General features: G+C 42.3%; 1 protein-coding gene across 2 annotated transcripts in view; it reads right to left on the minus strand.

Annotated features, from left to right (window-relative positions):
• Positions 1 to 21,067, minus strand: part of IQCK (IQ motif containing K) — an 84,496-nt gene continuing 63,429 nt past the window's right edge. For both annotated transcript variants that reach the window (XM_074965352.1, XM_074965350.1), the window contains exon 9: positions 1 to 1,228. In XM_074965352.1, coding sequence (XP_074821453.1) covers positions 1,128 to 1,228 — 101 coding nt within the window. In that variant the 3' untranslated portion in view covers positions 1 to 1,127. The remainder of the gene's footprint in view (positions 1,229 to 21,067) is intronic.

A 21,067-nucleotide genomic window follows, 5' to 3' on the forward strand; every position in this document is an offset into this window, starting at 1 on the left:
GTTGTTGCATACTGATATCTTAAGTACACCTCTGAAGGATTTTCAAGACAATCAATGTGTACCATAATGACTGTATATAAGTATACAAAATTAAAAAGGTTGTAAAGCATGGGCAAATGTTTTATTTTCAAAATGCTGTTCTTAACAAAAAATAAAGGCATTACTATTTACTTACAAGATTTGTGGTAACTTGGAGTTATAGTTTACCTTAATCTTTAAATACCCCATAGCCTACTGATATTAGAGGCAAAATTAGTCTTGGAGTATCCCACCAAGTTGGTGACATTAGGTGAAATGGTACCAATATTAGTTTTGATTATACATCTTATCTGGCACCATTTAAGTCAATGAGATTTTTGTCAGACTTAAATTTGTCAACTCTGTGCATTGCTTTTCTAAATGTGACATTTAATCAGGTGCAAAAGGCCCACCGATGACATATCCACCAGGGAAACGAAATGGATAGTGGGGCAAACTGTGAGGCCCTTACTCAGGGCCTGCATGCCCATTGCCTTGCACCTTCTGTAGTTACCTATACCTATGCAAAAATGGGTCTAAACTGCTACCATTTTGCTTTAATCATGTATCGTCATACTCTCTTGGCACAGACAAGTGACAACACGAGGCCGTCAGACTGTTTTTAGGGCTGAGCAACCCTAGGTCTCACTGACTTCCGCTGGAGTTGTGGATGCACAGCATATCTGACACTTTGGGCCCTTGGGGTAGATTCTTAGCTGGTGTAAATTATTATAGCTCCACTGAAGCCAAGGGAGCTATACCCATTTACAGCAGCTGAGAATCTGCCCTTTCATTTTACACCCAGATCTTGTATGGGCAGAACCGCCATTTATTTCAGTGGGAGTTTTCTATCTAGCTGGAAACTTTTGCCTGAGTGTTTAGGACTGGGCATGAAGCCTTTGGCCAAACTCGGCTCTTGTTTTAAGGGGGCACAGTTCCACTGACTTCATAGTGTTCATTTATGCCTGGGCTGTATTTTTGTCCCTGATGTGCTGAATGACTGCAGAACCAGGTCCTTATGTGGCCCTTCTTGATGTACAACACTTCACATATTAAAGCAAGCATGTAACTCTAGGAGAATTTCCAAATCAGATAACCATACAAGAAACTCAGTCCATGAGCTCTGTATTTTGCGGTGTTGATGGAACAAACAAAATCGAAACTCCAGAACGATTTGGTATTGGTTCTTCTGAGTCTAATTTGCTTCCCACTGCAACCATGTAAAAACAAAAATATTAAATGTTTAACTTTCTGCAACACACACAGGAATTGAAGTCATTTCTACGTTTCTATTGTAAGCACACTGCCTGCCTCATAAACGAGTAACGAAACAATCATTATTTTTAGAAATGCATAGCATCTTTTTCCCTGAAAAAAGTTCTGTCCTCAGATCCTCGTACACAATCCTCACTGACATTCATGGGCACTGTGCCTATGTAACTGAAGGCAGAATTTGTCTTCTAATTAGAAGTCATCAGGATTGTTCACTGGGAGTCAAAGGTGAAAGCAGTTGAGGGTATGTCTACACTGCAGTTAAAATAAAAACCTGTGGCTGTCCAGTGCCAGCTGACTCAAGCTTACAAGGCTTGGGCTAAGGAGCTGTTTAACTGTGGCATAGACATTTGGGCTCAGGTTGCAGCCTGGTCTCTAGGACCCTGCGAGGTGGGTGGGTGGGTCCCAACGCTGGCCTCAGCAAAAATGTCTGAATTAAACAGCCCCTTAGCCTGAACCTGGTAAGCCTGATTCAGCTGGCACGGGCCAGCCGCAGGTTTTTAATTGCAGTGTAGACATACTCTTGAGTTTCTTGACTTTGACGAATTTTTAAATAAAAGCTAATGACAGATCAAGCCTTCCAGCTCACCAAATTTATCTGTTGTTTTCAGTCACTAGGGCCAACAGCAAGGTCAATAAAGAATAGTTTCCTCTGTGTCAGTGCAAACAAGAATGTGATCCATGTGATATAGAACTGTCTGCCAAATTGGAGGGGAAAAAAAAATAAATCAGCCAAACAACGAGCACAGGGTTGCTTGCTGCAGTAAACAAACAACCCCTCCCCCCACACACATAATAGTAAGAAGCTCCACCCTCTAGTGAAAGCTCCTTTTCAAAGCTCTAAGCGCTATAATGCAGATTATTGTAATATTTTTCTCTGTTGAGACAAGCAATCAGCCAAGTTCTGTGATACCCAATGTTCTATATTGTGCTGTTCTTAAAGAAAACTTAACAGACTTATTATTTAACTTTTTATACTATCTATTGCCTGTACTTCAGAAGGGGGCTGCAGAGTTCAGCTCTTCCAGACAGAGGACAGTTATGTTGGGAAGCCAGTATGCATGAAAGGAAAGTTAACTAAGGTTCAGGTCCAGTATAGCTTAACTACTCCAGTGAGAGGTGCAAATAAAAAACCCAACCTCTTGCTTATACAGATAGGTCTGGGCACAATGGGTCCATGTTCTAATTTAAACTTCCTGACTAAGTTTCCCCAGCCTGGAAGATCTCAGCTTGTGGGCAAACATAGCAGAAAACTGTTGGAGGTGAGGAAACTCAGCGCTTGGTAGCGTTAAACTCAAAAATAAGTTTTCTAAGAAACCCAAATATGGCTGAGATTGCAAGGTATGCTACAGGACCCACAATGGAAAAGACAGTGTTGGTACATGTGCAATGACTGGTTGGTACAAGACCTTCTTTTGATACTAGATCACTTGGCTTAGTGGATGCTAAGTAGAAAAATTAAACTAGTTAAAAATGTATTCCAAGTTACTATGATGAATGTAACAGTTTTGCACCATGTATGGAATATTCACTAATGGACAGCTAGTTTGTTTAATATTCCCAGAATACTATGAGGTTACTTTTTACAAGTGTTTCCGAAGACTCTGAACCTTACACATATTGTTCAACATTAAAGTGAAACAGGCATTTAAGAGGTGCCCAGTGTTCTATCACAGACTATGTTGTTTAGGCATGACATTTTCAAAGCTCATCACACTAAAATACACAGCACAGGCAGTCAACCTGAATTTGGATTTCAAAGAGTTATTTCAATAGCTTCAGACATTCTCTTGCTTCTAAGGTGGGCAAAAAAGGAAGCTTTCCTTGGGTTTCAGATGTATGGGAAGATCAGGAAAAATCCCTCTTCACTGGAAACTTAATTTGGAAAAATATATTTTTCAGGCAGTTAGTCCTCAAACTGCACTAACAGCAATTAATATTTTGAAAATACTAGGCCAGCTCCTTGGCTGGTGTAAATCACCATAGCGCTCTCGTAGAGCAAGTGGAGTGGAGCAACGACGATTCACACTAGCTGAGGATCCAGCCCATTGTGCCCAGATAACCAAGATATTTAAAGGGAATACATCATGTGAACATGAACTGCTTACAAGCATACTAATTAGGTGCGGGATCCTGCTCCTACAGAAGTCAATGGGAGGCTTGCCATTGCATTCAGTGGGAGCATGTTTAGCCCCCTTATAGGTTTTCTAGCTTTTTTACAAATTGTTTTAAAAACAAATTGTACTCAGTTGTACAGGTCCATTTGGTCCATCTGCTTCACTCTGTAATGATGCTGGAAAGCGTTCACAGCAGGGTGACCAGATGTCCTATTTTAAAAGGGACAGTCCCGTATTTAAGCTCTTCTGCAGGTGTCCCGACTTTTTCTTTAAAACATGCAAATTGTCCCGTATTTTCTATCTTATTGTCAGCACTATTGGTGGGTCCTGCTGCTGGCCAGATCCCTGCTCGCCAGCTGCCCTCCCCACAGCGGTGAGTAGTGGGGTCCAGTGACTGACAATGGGGGGTGGATGTTCAAGGCCGGTGGCGGGGCAAAGATGCAGCATGCAGGGCTGGCCGCTCCCACTGCTAGTCCATCAGTGCAGCCCCTGCTGCATGCCTGCTTTCAGCCAGCAGGGCCCCCCCATCCGATTTCCGGCTGGCACTGGCTGTGCGCTGCAAGCTGCAGTGGCTGGTGTGTGTGAGTAGGTCACACACACCATGTGTCGCATCTGTTGCTTACCCATCAGCCCTTTACGTGCTCCCACTCTCACTGTCCTCTCCCAGCTTTGCCCCTTTACCCCTCCCGCCCCATTGTGCTTCCATATCCCCCCCAACAGGGCGTGTCCCACTCCCAGAACTGTGTGGAGAACCAGCCCCCAGTTGGGGCACTCAGCTCACCAGCGGCCTGGCTAGCAAGCTTCTTCCTTCTCCCACTGCCTCTGACTGGGCAGGCACCCTGGGAAAGCCCAAGACTCTCCAGCTCAGGGTGCTGGCCAAGAGGAGCTGAGACCTGCATGTGCCAAAGCCCTGCACTGGTGGGGGAGGAGGAAGCGATTTCCTGCCTGTGCATGCCCTGAATGTGCAGGCTCCACAGAGCCCCCGGGGCATTGGCTTAGCACCATCTTCACCCCCCACCCTGGGTCCTGCCCCCAGGGAACGCAGGGCTGCTCTGTCCCCTAGGCACCCTCCCCTGCTGAGCCACCTCTTTGGCCAGGCTGCTGTTGAAGCCCCTGCAGTCAGGTTCCCTGGGCCCTGGTGCACAACACATCCTTACGGCTTAACCCCTTCCTGCCCACACTTTAGTGGGCGGGGGGATAGGACAGGAGGCAGCTGGCAGGGCCGGCTCTACAGTTTTTGCTGCCCCAAGCAGTGAAAAAAACTGCCACCGCAGACGGCAAAAGGGAGAAGCTGCCGCCGATTCGCCGCCGCGGCCGGCGGGACAGAGGAGCCGCCGCCGAATTGCCGCCACGGCAGAAACTCTGCCGCCCCTTTCTAACTGCCACCCCAAGCACCAGCTTGGAATGCTGGTGCCTCGAGCCGGCCCTGGCAGCGGGGTTATGTCAGCAGCCAGCAGTAGCCTAGAGGTGTTGACACTGCAGGCAGGAAAGAGCAAGCTGCTTACCGCGGGGGGGGGGGGGGGGGGGGACGACTCAAATAGGCCTGCAAAAAACAGCTTGGTCATCCCTCCCCCGCGGCTGGAAGCAGCTCCCATCCCTTCCCTCACGCCCAGTGTGTGTGTCAACCCTCCCCGTGTGAACCCTAAAGCCTTAAAGATAAGAAGGTAAATAAAAAGAGTCCTGCTATGCAGTATTTCTTTTTAACAGAGGCTTAGTCAACTTGATGTTAATTTGAACGTTCGTACTTCATAGTTCTGATTGATTGCCATTGAACTCACTTGAAAACATAATTTTATCAGGTGTCCTGTATTCAGCATAGGAAAATATGGGCACCCTAGTGCACATACATCACAGAACTGCAATTCTATTGTGTTGGAGAGACCAGGTTGCTCACTGGAGAGGTTTTTTTTGGGAATTTCAGGGGAGGGAAGGGGGAGGTTCTGGACATATTTCCCCAGGGTAAACTGCAAGAGAATGCCAGTTCTGTAGTGGCTATGATGGCTGTGCACAGATGTCACTCATTATGTCTGGAAAAACAAAAGGAATGAGAAAATGGAGTTGCCCAGCTCTGGTTCAGACAGGCAACTAAAAAAATTAAATATATATGGCAAAAGTCTGAGGTACCACCCACAAAGCCGACCCCGCATGGAACGGGCAGATTCTGCTCCAACTAAAGGCAGTAACACAACTCCAAAAGGCTTCAGTGCCACAGGTGGTGTGAAAGTCAGCCTCAGAAAGGAACAGCAGCTAGTTTAAGAAATGTAGTTACACCAACACTATCGAAATCTTACTTCTGTTACACAATGTTGCAACTTATGGTTTTTATCCTGAATCTCAGGATATTTGGTGCTTTTCTTAAACATCAACTACTAGAGACAGGGATCCTCTTTTTTGTTCTGTGTTTGTACAAAATGGTTTCCTAGTCCCTGACTGGGGCTACCATAATACAAATAATAAATAATAATGAGAATCTTAGGTTTTTGTTTTTTTAAAGTAAGTTTCTAGTCTTCATGGTTGAAAAGGAGAGCTTGAAAATGTGACATGAATGTAATCTAAAGGCTCAGACTCCAGAGGACAAATAAAATCTCAAATCTTAAAAATAAAATCTCATAATTAAGACAATCTCAATTTTTTAAGGCTTGACTCGTGATTTTTGAGTGTTTGGGGTTGGTAGCACTGGTATAATACCTCTCAATATTACTCCCATTTTTTCAGGGTTTCATATCTTCCATATTTCAAAATCACATTTGTTACACAGTTTTAAATTGTTATGCCATTTTAGAGTTGTCAGTACTGGATTTCTATCCTTCTACTGATTAATAAAGGCCCATATTTTAAAATATACATCAGAACCTCTTTAATCCCCATGGTACTAAGGCATTTTGTAATTCATGCAATCCTGCTCCACCAGTAATGGAAGTCAATTAGGAATTCTGCAGTTGACTTGGATGGGAGCAGGAGCAGGCTTTGAATGAGCAGGTTTATCACTACTTGGTACTGAGCTACATAAAAAACATGGTTATGTATCAGTATGGCTACTGTTATGTTCTTAGAACTGTGGGTCATTTTACATACTGTACCACCTATGTGCTGTAATACTTACACACAGATGGCAAGGGAAGGACTGACTTTGAATTTGTTAGGTGCCCACTGAAACATGTAAAGCCAAAGGAGGAAATTCAAAGCACTCAGTGGAGTTTTGTAGCTGCAAAACTCACAACTGCATGCTTAAAACTTCAGGATAATAGTAACATTTGTGCCCTATTTAGTTATGCATTAAGTACATACATCTTTACCACTTATATGAGACAAAGGAGGTCATTTTTTATGGGCAATCCTAGCACACAAATTCCGAGTCAAGACTGAAATGTTCTGATTGAAGATTTGGTTGTTTCAGTAAAACAACGAACAAGGTATGACCTACTTCATACACTACTTCACAGTATAACTAGTGTTAGACAATATCCTAGGAATACAAAAGGTTTGCACACCCATACCGTTGTGGTTTTTTTTAAAATCATAGGGAATAGGAGAATTACAGTTAGCAACTGAAACATTTGAAAGTGATAATGAAAAATGCCACAGATTTGACAGACTGTGGGACAATAAGACTATAAGGAAATTAAGTCCCATTAAAGAAAAGCTATTTTGTCTAGCTTATTAGCAGGGGCTTAGTATAAAATATATATAGAACGGAATATCATCCTAGCATGCCAGTGAAATGCCAAAGCAGCCTGAACATGAAACTGGAGTTGCTAGCAGTCATGCTGGAACAAGACTTGGTTTTTAAAGAGACAGTGACTTTTTAAATATTTATTTTTTAGCTCCTTGATCTTAGAAGTCTCCAGCTAGACTACTACTGGTAAAACCTTTCACTTCAAGAGATTCTCGACCAACAGTGACAGGAAACTGATATTGTGAAGGAAACATTTTATAACCTAGAAGTTGGGCCCACAGATATGCCACTTATTAATGAATCCAAAGCAGCACCTCCTGTTGAACACTCCAAAGGTGACGATCCAACACAACATGTAAAAGGAGTAGCAGGATTGTAAAGTGCTTATATTTGGCTTTAAGACTGTTTAGTCTTACATCTATGCATACAGAGCTCTCCCGTCTGCATAAAACCACCTCCACAAGTGGAAAAAGCTATGTCGGACGGAGATTTTCTCATGCCAACATAGCACTGTGCTGATGAGGGCTCATGTTGCTGAGGGGGGTGTTTTTTTCACACCCAAGCGACATAAATGATGCTGACACAGTCTGTAGTGTAGAGACATAGAAACTGGTTTAGGCTAACTGACCAACAATGCTAGGTGCTGAGTACCCTCAGTGGCCAGTGACAGCAGTGGGAGTGGAGGGTACTTGGCACCTCACAGGACTCCACACACCATTTGCACTGACATTCTCAAGATAGAATCATTATTTAAAAGCAGTTTGCAGCCCTGTCTGCTTTAAGGCAACTAGATTTACTCATGATGTTTCTGGAATTCCATTCCATTCATATGCATCACACTTGCCCTGGGCCTTCATTCCTTTAAGCGACACAAACAATTCAAGGGAAATTGACTTCTCCACCTAGGATCAAGCCTACAACTATTTAAGGGACCCAGATCTGATACATAGATACAGAGACAAACACAGACACACCTTACTATAGAAACTAGCTGACAGTGGAGGTGGAATGGCTGAAAATTTTGAGATATATGAATTAGCTGGCTAGTGTTCTCCACTGATGTTGCCTGAAAAAAACCAGTAAAATATGAGGCATACAGCAGATTTTTTCAGGTTTTCTTAAGACAATTTCTCTAAACCATGCACCTTTCCCTCAATTCTCAGTAACTTTGGAGTCACTTTTCCATGTGGAGCACTGAGTTTCTCTTAATCTTTTTTAATGTGTGCATTTCAGAGGTTATTTTAGGAGAGGGACCATTGATTTTAGATTTGGCATCTAACAAAAACAGCAGGAACATTCTTCCAACATACTTGCATTTTGGAGAGTCTCTGTACAATTCAAAGTCTATAAGCAGCAACACATCCATAAAAATGTTGGAAGAAAAGGAGCAGATGAACATCTTAAAGTGACAGGTTTCAGAGCAGCAGCTGTGTTAGTCTGTATTCGCAAAAAGAAAAGGAGGACTTGTGGCACCTTAGAGACTAACCAGTTTATTTGAGCATAAGCTTTCGTGAGCTACAGCTCACTTCATCGGAATCGAAGCATGCATAATGATGAGACTGTAACAATTCCTAATCACATCCCATTATCCTCTCACAGAGGAATCTGTGACCTGAGATCAGCATTCTATATTGCCCAGAAAGAAACCCACAGCAAGAGAATAGATTTGTTTCTGGAAAACTAACATAAGCCTAAACAGGTAGGATGAAAATCTAGTCACTATGGCAAAGAAGAGTCTGGACAGAGAGAAGAAAAATCCAGAACAAAGACAGTCAGAGCACCTGAGCAATACAGATGGGTTGTGTGTATATAATGGGGAAGGAAAAACAGGAGAGAGTCTGGAAATGGAGGGGAGGTGAAAAGGGAGGGATGCAGGCCAGCAAGGGAGAGCTGGACAGAATTGGGAAGGGGGAGGAGAGGTGCTACTACAATAAATGGTGCAGGGGGGTGGAGGGGAGACTTCTGCAACTGGGGAAAATGGAAGGGAGCCAACTTGGGCAGAAAACAGGAGTGTCCCTTTACCAAGTCTGCTGATGAGGTTTCACAGAAACTGCATTTACACCTATGAGACAACCATACTGCAGAAATTTCTACTACATAGAAAATATGCCAGACCCTCTCCAGTCCCTATTTATACTCTCAGGCACAAGATACATGAGCAGGCAGAAGCATCACCCACTGCTCATTAACCATAGTGCAAAATGTGGGCCCTAGCACCAAGTGGAATTTAGCAGCTAACAATATGTATTCTCTGTAATGTACCATGCACATCACTGGTTCTCTATAAATAACATGGCAAAGCTCTACAGTAGTTTGTAGCCTGTCGAAGCACGAGCAGTACCAAAGCTCTGCATTTGATAATCACTACGTTACCCCTTCTTCCCACCCACATTTTACATCCTGCCAAACACATTAAGAAGAGTTCTGGAAATGCACATTGGAATATTCCAAATATTTATGGAATCAAAAGGAAATATTTGATTTTGTGTTTTTTTTTAATTGGTTTACATTTTGTAAAACACAATTCAGTGTTGTAAAACCATTTACTGTTTGTGGAGTCCAGGAAAGTATTGACGTTTTTTTTTTTTAATTGGTGATTTGCACTGTTTTGCTTCCTTATCATTTATGAAGGTGGCCATAAAGGGTGGTGCTGGTAGTTTTATTTTATTTTCCTGCTTGTTTTTTAACTGTTAAAATATCAAGTCTGGTTTTCTTGCAGGCTTTGTTGGAGGTATTAAATAGCTATTGTGAGCCCTCACACCTTAACCGCAGAGGCAGGGGTGTTCAGCCTTTTCCCCAAGCGTTTATACATGTTGGAGTGGGGTTGACGACCAAGAACTAAAACAAAACCTCGAAATGATCAAAAAAAAATCTCTTTCCCTTTCAGCTGTTCCGCTTGTAGCTTCATCATGTTGCAGTTTCACTAGTTCTCTGGTCTTCCAGAGAAAACAGATGTAAAAACCGAGAACGCTCCCCCACCACTAGCACCCTCTCCCCCACCTTTTTTTTTTTTTTTTTAAATTGTATTTATTTCAGCCTTCTCTCTGCATCACAAAAAGGCACAAGCTCTTTTTTCCCTTTGCAGGTCAACATTAAGAAGACATCAAGGAACACTGTCTTGCCAAGGTTGCAGAATGACACGTAGCCTCGAGCAAAGACATTGGGGGAAAAATAGAATGTTTGTATCGGAAAGCTACTTTGTGTACTTAGTAGTTGCAATATTACTCGGACTCTGTACCACTCAGGGGATCACATGTCTAGCTGTCATCTGTCTAAACTATCGCTTTTAGTTTTTTCAGCCATGACTAATGTAAACTTGCAAGGGTTTTAGCTTTCCGAAGACATCTGACTCAGAGGTGTGGACCAATACAGCAGACTCCACATCAGGAGTCTTATGACTTTTATCACATTCTCAGCTGTTACTGCCAAAATTAAACTTTCTAAGCATCTCAAGCATTTTGAATTAGCTTGATGTAAACACCACATACACAGCTATCAACACTGCTTTGTTCTTGGATTATTCTTTAGTGTCAAAGAGGTTTGTAAGGCTTTTTTGGTCTAATGTAAAAGCGAATTTTGCTTATTTTTTCCATTGCAAACGATTGCTTTTATGAAGCCCATTTTAAACAATTCTGAATATAGAGCTTTTGTTTTAGGAAAAGTTTAGAAATCAGATTATCTGTAAATACTGTATCTTAAAAATTAAGGGTCATCCAGGCTCTTTCTTTTGCCAATGCAGGACTGTTATCTACAGTACATTTTAATGTATTCAGTCTAGTTAAAAGTGTCCCAAACTATGCCGCCCTTCCACTATTCCCCAGTGTAATGATCCAATCCTGCAAACACGGTGTAAATGGCTCCATTAACGCTGATCGATTTAGGCACATGTATAAGCTCACATTCCTACTTATGTGCAGCTTTTGGAGTCTGGAAGTTTTTTCAGCATACATTATTTTCCCTTTCCTAATTTCACTGATTTCTCTTCCCCACCCTCCAATGTACCACACTCAACAAACCTTCTCTATCCTTTGTATTTACACCCTTCAAATATGTGCAGATGTATGTCCTCCTTACTTGTCTTAGCATCTGCAGATATATTTCATTTTGCAAATCTCTCCTCATGATTCAGTGCAGCTGCACCAGAGCGGTGTAAAGAGTGACTGTTACTTCTCTGGTCTGTGACATAATGCAGATTCAAATTACGTTGATCTTTGCTGTTGCCACATCCTGGTGCAAACATCTAATTTGCTGCCTATCACCCCAAACTAGGGTTCATTCAGGTTAGCTACTTTCAATGTTTCTCCCTTTCCTGGAATATCTGTAGTCCTAGTCTCCCAACACCAGCGAATGGTATAGCTTGCATTTTCTCAATAATTTCATTTTATTATTTTCTGCCCAAGTTTCTAACCTCCCTAGGGCCCTTTGTATTATTTGTCTGTTCCCATTGGTGTTTGCAGTTCATTCCAATTTAATATCACCTGTGCATTTCATTGCTGTGCTATTAACTACATCTTCCAGATCATTAATGAATTAAGATCACAATCACCTGTCCCTGAAGTACCATGAGAGAGATTGTAAACTGCAGCGTATCCTATTCTGTTTCCCGATAGTTGCCTTAAGACATTTCATTTAAAATATCTCAATACAGAAGAGTAACAAGGCAGAAGAAAGCAACTATTTCTGGTGATATTAATGCAGCTGCACTCTCCAAAGAAATATAGATATGAAACCAAATTGCACATAAAGGAACATTCTGTTCTGTGTCTAGAAAGCAGAAAGTTACCTGCTGTGCAGGTTGCTTTATCACACATTGAGAGTCTTCATCATGTAAAGTTATCTCACACAAATAACATATTTGATTAATTTGTTTTAGCTGCTGGTTCAAAAATGTTCACAGATGAAATAAATATATCATTTCTTCTAACTTTTTTCCCCAAGAAAAATGCTTTTTTGTGATACTTTACAAAACAAGGAGAGGAGGAAAGAAAGAGAGCGAGTGGAAAAACAAGAAAGATACAAACCTCTACACCTGGTACAGAGAACCAGTTGTTTTTCCAAAAGCACACCAGCACAAAGAGAACCAGCGTAACAGACAAGAATGTCAGCATGGTATATTGCATATGCCAGTGATGAATAAAGGCTTCAGACATTTCCAAAAATAAAGACCAAATGTCTTTAAAATCCTTACATTGCACAACACATACTTGTTTGTTTCCAATACTGTCACAGCTATGCTTCTCCTTCTTAGTACATTGCTCAGGTTTTATGAGGCTCAGGATCAGCTTGTTCCTAGCCCTGGCATATATGTTCCCCTCTTGTACACTTAAGGAACCTTAATCTCTTGAACCTTCCTGCATAGGTGCCAGCCCCAGCTGCTGTCACTGCGCTCCCAACCCCTTCCCCTGCACCAGTCAGTGGAACTCAAACTGGTACAGAGCACCACCGCAATGAAGATCTGTGCTTTAAAAATACAATCTGGTCTTCAACCATATCTCAGGACCTGTATGAAAGAACATTATCCCTTGGGAATAAAAAACATGACAGGAGCTAAGAGCACTTACCAGGTAGGAAACAGGAAGATACAGCAAACCATAGCCAGTTCTAAAATGGCTATCTTATGGCTACAGCTTTTTAGCTCTGGCATAATGGAAAGGGCTAGCCCCATAAAGGCATGCTGGGAAAGAAAGGAAATCACAAAGGATGATGCTGTCTCTGTGTCACATCCTGCCAGTTTTAATCACTGATAACATGAAAGCAGCTATAGATTTAATACACTTGTTTAACGAGGCTCCAATTAAAATAATTTTAGCTATCTGAGTAATGAAGTCAGTGGGGGACAATATTTTCAAATGAAGTAGAAGCCCAGCTACTGCTGTCCCATCCTCTCAGGAGACTTTTATGTTCTGCTAAATAGAAAGTAAGCAAAAATCTCTCCAAAACACGTCTCCAAACTTCAGGGGTGTTGAAGCTAAACTAAAGTTGGTTAGTAAAGGGCTTTTTCCTTTGAAAATTTTCACCATTTTTTTTTTCATTTTATATTGAATCATTTCTTTGAAATTTTTGGGGTTGTCATTCCAAAATTTAAAAAAACTGAAATATTTTTGGATTTTTGAGAAACCAAATTTTTTCACAAAAACAGATACGGAAAAATGTTGACTAGTTCTAATCTAACTTCAAATCCTACCCCTGATTCACCCTCAAGACTCAAACTCGTACCCTAGTCTACTCCTAATCCAGACCTGAATGCAACTCTGTGGCCCCCTCTAATTTGTTATTATTTGTATTACTGTAGGACCTAGAGACAGGGTGCTATTGGGCTAGGTGTTGTACAAAATTAAAGTATTTACAGTAATTTTCATTAACAAGATGACATTTTGTTCTCCAGAAGGAGCTATCAGGTTGTCCTCTTGACCACTAGGGAAGTTCTCTATACCCAGCATTTTAGAAGGAAAATAGTGTCTCAGAATTAAAGACCAACTGAAGTTTATTCAAGTCCCTACCTTGGATTGTGAGGGCACTCTAGCATGACAGTATAGCATACACCTGTCAGGATAATACTCAGTACAAAGAAACACCACTCTATTTTCTAGTCACTTTCATGCCATGTTTTCATACTAACTGCATCCCAAAACACTTTGCAGAGTTAAACAACAGAAACAGAAAGAAAGTCAAAATAAAACCGAGAGAGAGAGAAATTAAAATGGTACAGACAAGGAAGAAAAGAGATGTTTTCTAATAAGATTTGAAATAGACGGAGAGTCAGTGGAGAAATATGGGATGATTGTTCCAGATGGTAGGAGCTGCAGAGAAAGCTTTTGGACTCAAAGCAAAGAGATTGTATGAAAGATCAGAAGCTGGCACTAGATCAGTAGAGCTGACAGGGAGCAGATCAGGCAGCAACAAGGAGCAAAATTCAGAGGTGACGTGTAAATTAAGTGAAAATTAGACTCACTCGCACCCATTTACCAATCTGTGAGTAAAAGTGTGAGAGTAAGGTATACGGACATATATGTTAAAGTACGCTTATTTTAACATTTCCATCCTTATGCCCTCCTGGTAACTGCTACATTCCTCTCTTTTGGCTCCTCAGCATGTGAGTTATATCCACGTTGACTGCTTGAGACTTAGTGGGTCAATTTCAGAGGTCATTTGTAAGGGGATGTAAATTACCATTGGGAAGTGGGTGTGAGTGAAAGTAGATGTAACTAAAAAAGTAAATCTGGGGGAGTCGAGGAATTCTATCCTGGTAAAACCATACATGAAAGAAGGTATGGCAGGGCTGGATTAACACATAAGCACTCTAGGAAGAACCATGGGGTGGGGAATTAAGGAGCCAGCTAGCATCTACCCCTGGAATCAAGTGATTACATCAGAATCTAAGCTTTAATTACCCCCCCCACAAGTTTCTAGCCCTTGCGGTTGTGAAGAAAAGCTTGAAAACATTAACTGAGTATAACCGATGCAGTGACAACTTCCTGAGTCTGCAGACAGCCTCAAACGATAGCTCAGATAGTCACTATATATGGGATGGGACATACCACCTACAGTCCAAGTGTGGGTAGACAGTGTTGGGATGGAGCCCAAGAGGGGGAGGGCAGACTGCCTTAATCCAAGGCTGGGAATTGGTAAATTATGCCAATTTAGTTTCCTCTAAATTTAGCCCAAAGGCATGAGATAGGCTGGAGCAAGCCCATTCAGAGGTTTTACAATAAAGAAGAAGAATTTGGAGGTGGAACTTGCAGTACATGAGGAGCCAGAGACAAACCTGAAATCCTTTCTCAGGGATTGATTCTGCTCCCGCTGGAGCCAATGAAAAAGCTACCATAGACTTCAGGGCAAGGGCTGGCACCTAAGCCCCAGATACAGATCCCTAAATTCAGGGATGAAAGTAAGCTGGTATGTGCTGGTACTGGTCAAAAGCTGACTAAGTCGCTGCCCTTTTTGCGCCCCCAGTCAGCCCTGCTGGGTCCCTACTGGCAGGGCTGCCGACAGGGGGGAGCAAAAGGGGCAGCAACATTAAAGAGCTCCCGCAGCAGCACTTTAATGTCATTGCCCCTTTTGCCGCCCCCCTCCTGGCTGCCGACCAAAAGGAGCAGCTGCCCCTGGGCTGGCAATTTAAAAGGGCTGGCTGGGGAACGCTGACCCCCAGCTCTGCCCCTTCTGCCTGAAGCCCCGCCCTTTCTGGGGGCCGGAGTCGGCCCCCGTACCGGTAAGTCTTTGGCTTTACTTTCACCCCTGCCTAAATTCCACATTTAGGCATCGCTGTGGTCCACAAAACCTGCTCTCGGCTGCTGCCCAACTCCTTAAGTGCCGACATTTTTACTGTAAAAGTTCCTGCCTCTGGCCATGCACACTACTTCCTCACTCTAGGCAATCAGATGCCTATTTCATCTCTAAGACCCAGCGCACTCCTCAAACCAGGGGAAGATAGTGGGGGTCATGCCTATCTCGTCTGAGGGCCCAATGCAGTAGACATGCTCTGATCACCCACCAAACTGGGCCTCATTCAAAATCTACCCAGAGGAGGAGCCACGTCCCTTATAACTTTTAACCCAGTGGTTAGAGCACTCACCTGGGAGGTGGGAGAGCCAGGTCCAATTCCCTCTTCTGCTTGATGGGGAGAAAGGATTTGAACAGAGGGGGTTTCTCCCACCTCTCAGGGGAATGACCTAATTACTTGGGCTACAAAATAGTCTCATGTGGGCTCCCTCAATCTCACCTATTGAAGCTGTTTCACTTTGGATAAATACTTAAATGTCACTGGGCCAGAGAGTGAGATGAACTCCCTAGCCGGGGGGTTAGGGTGCTCACTGGGGATGTGAGAGACCCAGGGTCCAGCCCCCTGATCCAATCACTCCTCGACTATTTATCCAAAGTGTGACAGTTTCAACAGGAGAGCCTGAAGGAGCCCCATATCAGACTATCCCATAGCCCAGTGGTTAGGGCACTCTCAAGAGGTGGGAGACCACTGTTCAAATCCTTCCCCCCCTCAGCAGAGGGGGAAATTGAGCCTGGTTCTTCCACATCCCAAGTAAGTATTCTAACCACTGGGCTAGAAGTTATAAGGGAGGTGTTACCTACTCCTCATTTGCCAATGTTTCCTATAAGAACTATTTAGGTGCCTAAGCCACCTGATTCCAGGAATGGGGATTGCAAGAGGTCCAGCTGCGGAGTGCAAGTAGATAAGAACCTCCCTGCAGCCTGATCTACACTGGGTAATTAGGTCATCATAACTACATCGCTCAGGGGTGTGAAAAATCCATACCCCTGAAGAGCATAGTTAAGCTGACATAAGTCCCCATGTAGACAGTGCTAGGCTGACAGAAGAATTCTGTCAACCTAGCTACTGCCTCTCGGGGAGGTGGATTACCAATACTGACAGGGGAATCCCTCCTGTTGGTGTAGGTCAGTGGTTCTCAAACTTTTGTACTGGTGACCCCTTTCACAAAGCAAGCTTCTGAGTGCGACCCCCCTTATAAATTAAAAACACTTTTTTATATACTTAACACCATTATAAATGCTGGAGGGAAAGCGGGGTTTGGGGTGGAGGCTGACAGCTTACGACCCCCCATGTAATAACCTCATGAACCCCTGAGGGGTCCCAACCCCCAGTTTGCGAACCCCTGGTGTAAGTAGTGTCCACACTCAAGTGCTACAGAGGCACAGCTGGGCCGATCTTGTAGACAAACCCTTAGGACCCGAACTCAGAGAGAGCGGTGAGGCTTAGGACACACCCCTCTCATTGGCATCTCTCATTGGCTAGCATGCTGGCTTTTGTGGATCCCATTGTTAGGTGCCTATCTCTCCTCATTCATTATATACAGAGCCTAGTGCTTAATCCAGGCTTTGTGGATCTCATTGTTGTTCCAGTGATTTTCTAGGGCCTAGAAGTACAACACCACTCAGTGTTGCAATGCCTAATTTCCTTTGTGGATCCAGGCCTCCTTCCTTATTCAGACAAACTCTCACTGGAGTTTTGCCCCAGTAAGAACTGAATAAAAAGAACTTCAGTGTTTGGCCAAATAATAATTAATGTGGTTTACAAGATTTCCCTGAAATCTTGTTTTAATTTCCATCACTCTATTTCCTTTGAAAACAGAATAAATAAGAACACATTTTAAAATGTTAAATTATGTTAAATTATACAAATGGTTAAATTCATAACTCGTGCTTCCTTTTTTGATACATTCATTGGGACAGATGCCAGGAATACATAAATATAGCTTCATAAAAATGTAAATATTTGTCCAATGGGTACTCCTGAAATCAAGTTTATATTCCATGTACTGATAGATACTACACAACAAAACTGATTTTTAGCTCACACTACAGATTATTTGGCAGATATTTTGATGGAAGGTATGCTGATCATTCTAGTAGTGTCAACCGAATCACATTACTGCCTGAGTTAGCATTTTCTAAAAGCTATTCTACAGCTTGCAGTTTTAAAAGCTATTTTCTTTATCATTACTTTCAACACTGTTTGCAACCCTAACTAAATAAGAAGGTTAAAAATACAATATTTCAATGAATATTTATTGTAATGTAGCAATAAACATTTATTATGAATTTAAATGTAGTTATAGAATACTAAAGTTAGGTTTTATTCTTATTGTGAAATGTAATCCTTTATTTGGGCTATCAAAGTTTTTGTTCCTACAAATGCTGTGTCCTGGTCTACACACAAAGCTCACTGGTTTAACTAAGTGGTGATGTTGCAATGATTTAGTTAAACCAGTGCACCTTTGTGCATGGACATGGATATATTAGTTTAATTGGCCCTGTTAAGTATTTGGAGGTGCAATTAAGTAACCTGGAGAAGCTAAACTGATGTAAGCCAGGTTTCAATCGATAAAAGACTGTCCACACACAAAGTTGCACCAGTTTAAGTAAATCAGTGCAAAATCACAGCTTTAGTTAAACCAGTGCAACTATTGTGCGTAGATCTGGCCTGTGATTTCCTTAACCTAAATTTAATGAATTCAATACGTGGACAGATGGGTGAAGGTAATAAAAGGGATAAAGGAGAAAACTTTTCTTGCTGAAAAAATTGGCAGAGTGCAAAGGAAATCTTCTCTCCATATCTACTGCAAATTAGTTTAAATATAGATAATGGAAATGTTTCCATTTTTTCAGTATGAAAGCAGCTCTTTGATTAAATGTAATTGCCACAGCACGCAGTCCATTTCTCTTACTGTTCATTGCATACAACCCTTCAGGTCATAGGGTGCTGGAACTAGAGGTGCTGCTGTACCCCCGGCTTGAAATGTTTTCCATTATATACAGGGTTTACAATTTGGTTCAATGGCTCTCACCACCCCTACTATAAAAATTCTTCCAGTACCCCTGCTTCAGGTCGATATTTTCAAAGGGTCCTATCTTAGAGATGAAAAAGTAGAGATGAAAATTTCAGAGGCCAAGATTTTGCATGCCTGAAACTCTGACTTCTGCATGCATCCTATGGTTGTGCATATAAACTGGGTAGATACATAGCTATGCTATCTGCATGTGCAAACACAGGCTGCATTCACAACTCCATGTTTTTATATGCATGAAAATCAAAAGGTGACAAATAATGGGCACAATTTTATGGGTTGCTTTTGAAAATGTGCTCCTAAAACAATGTTGTCATGATGTATTGCTAGGAAGGCAGTTGGGTAGAACATTTTCAATAGCGTTGGAAGTTTTCTCTTATTCAGCTGACTGAGGATGCAAGGTCATCTGTGATTCTTAAGATTCTCCCCTTTCCAAAGGCCTCATTTCACAGTGACCTGAAAGGACAGCTGAACATGCCCATTAATACCAGAGCTCCTAACTGACAGAGGGCTCACCCAAGAGAACCATAAAGTATTTCCTCCCCAGGGGCTGATCACACTCTTTTTGCTGTATTCTCAGTCCCCACTGGCCTAGGAAGCAAAGGAGTATGTTACAAGGTAGCATGCTGTGATACTGACATACCAGCCTTCTCTTTTTATCTTTACAGTATATTAACTTGGAAAGATTAAGGCTTTGTCTACACTACAGACTTATGTTGGTATAACTATGTCACTCAGGTGAGTGGAAAAGCCACACCCTGAGCAATGCAGTTATACTGACCACACCCCTGGTGTAGACAGTGCTATGTCAGCGGGAGGGCTCCTCCTGTCTACCTAGCTACCACCTCTTGGGGAAATGGAGTACCTAGGCTGACAGGAGAAGCTCTCCTGTCGGTGTAGGAAGTGTCTTCACTGAGCGCTATGGTGGCACAGCTGCATCGGTGCAGCTGTGCCATTGCAGTACTGTGTGTTTTACTCCTGGGGGAATTCTGTGGGACTGCGTGCAGAAAACACCCTCCCCGGGCCGAATTCCTGTGCTTCCCTGCTGGAAAAGGGCAGGGAAGTCGTGCTGGGGAGGGGGCGGTCCAGGGACAACCACGGGCGAAGTTTTTTGGTGGGATTTCCTCCCCAACAGAGGTGATGCATGGGGGCACACGGGGTTACATTCCACTCTCCCCCTGCCCCCCTGTTTCTGCAAGCGCAGAGTTGCCCAGCTGAAGGACGCTGCATCTCAGCTCCGCTGATTCTGCAGCTGAATGCTGCCTCCTGGGTCCCATCATGCCCCCCTTCTGTGTGCTGGGAGCCTTCCTGTTTTCTGTGCAACAGTGAGTGCCCACTGAATTGAATAGCTGTTTTCTCTCTCTGACTAGTATGATCCTAATTTAGGGGCTTGTTTTTCCATCAATAAGCAGGAGACATATATGCATAACTCTCATTGATATCCATGGCAGTTAGCCATGTAAAAAGCTTCCATGCTTTGATGAGATAATATAAATGCTAACACACTGAAAAATGTGCCCAGAACACAAACACTCAGCTTAAGTCATTTAAAATGGATTAGCAAACATGCTGGATCAAATTCTAATGTTCCCTTCAGAAATGCAAATTCTGGGCAATTGACATAAATGGAATTACACGGGTGTTATTGAGGGCAGAAGTTGGCCCTATATTTTGTTAATCTGTAATACAGGGGAATTTATTAAGAGACAACATTTGAAATACATCACATTATGGGGGTTGCTTATAGATTCTAATGGCATTTTTGGAGCCGCAGTTCTCAGATATTCCAGAATGATCCATATTTGTGTTCTTCAAAAATACAGTGTGCAAAAAAAGCAGATAAAAACTGAACCATTTTAAAACCATGACTAATGTCTACGGAATTCCACAGGTGCTAGAAGAAAATCGAAGCAGGTTTTGCCAAAGTTTTCCTTATATCCCAGCTAAGCCTGCTGGAAGAGGAGAATGTATCTGTGATGGATTTATTTTTTAGTTTTTACGTATTCAGTTATTGAACGTTTCATCTAATCCCCTTTCCTTCAGCTATTAAAACAAGAACCCTACTGCACTATTGCACAGATACACATGCATATTATATATATAAATGTAAATTTTCCTGATGCACTGTGTTATTTTACACTGCAAAATGAAGTGTGCACATGCACAGCTATAAAATATCCTTGAGGCAGCTGTGTAGGCTGGCAAACAAAACCGTGACCTTTCTGTGTAAGACTGCAGTATAAATATTAATGCATATATGGTGAATCTGTACAGCCTTTATAATAAATTGGCATAATTTGACATGACTGAAGACTTCAACAAAAGAGATCACAGAACTACCCTGGACCCAGTAGTGATACTGAAATGTGTACTTCAATGATGCAAACTCCACTTCTGCTCTCAACATGTCCTAAATGTAGAGTACCTTGCCTGTTTCTAGTTGAATGTAGCAACTCATGATACCTCATAGCCAATAACAACACAATAGTACGTATATATACCCCCACATACACAGTCATCTTTAGATCCAGAGCAGTCTTTGACATAACACAGGAAGGTTTGAAAGAATTCATATCGGAAATATTTTGGAAAATTCCATTGAAAGAATGATTAGTTGTTATGATGGCTGTAATTTTCAAGGTTTTTTTTTACTGAGTTGTATGCATCCA

Source organism: Natator depressus, chromosome 10, assembly GCF_965152275.1.
Source record: "Natator depressus isolate rNatDep1 chromosome 10, rNatDep2.hap1, whole genome shotgun sequence".
Lineage (NCBI taxonomy): Eukaryota > Metazoa > Chordata > Testudines > Cheloniidae > Natator > Natator depressus.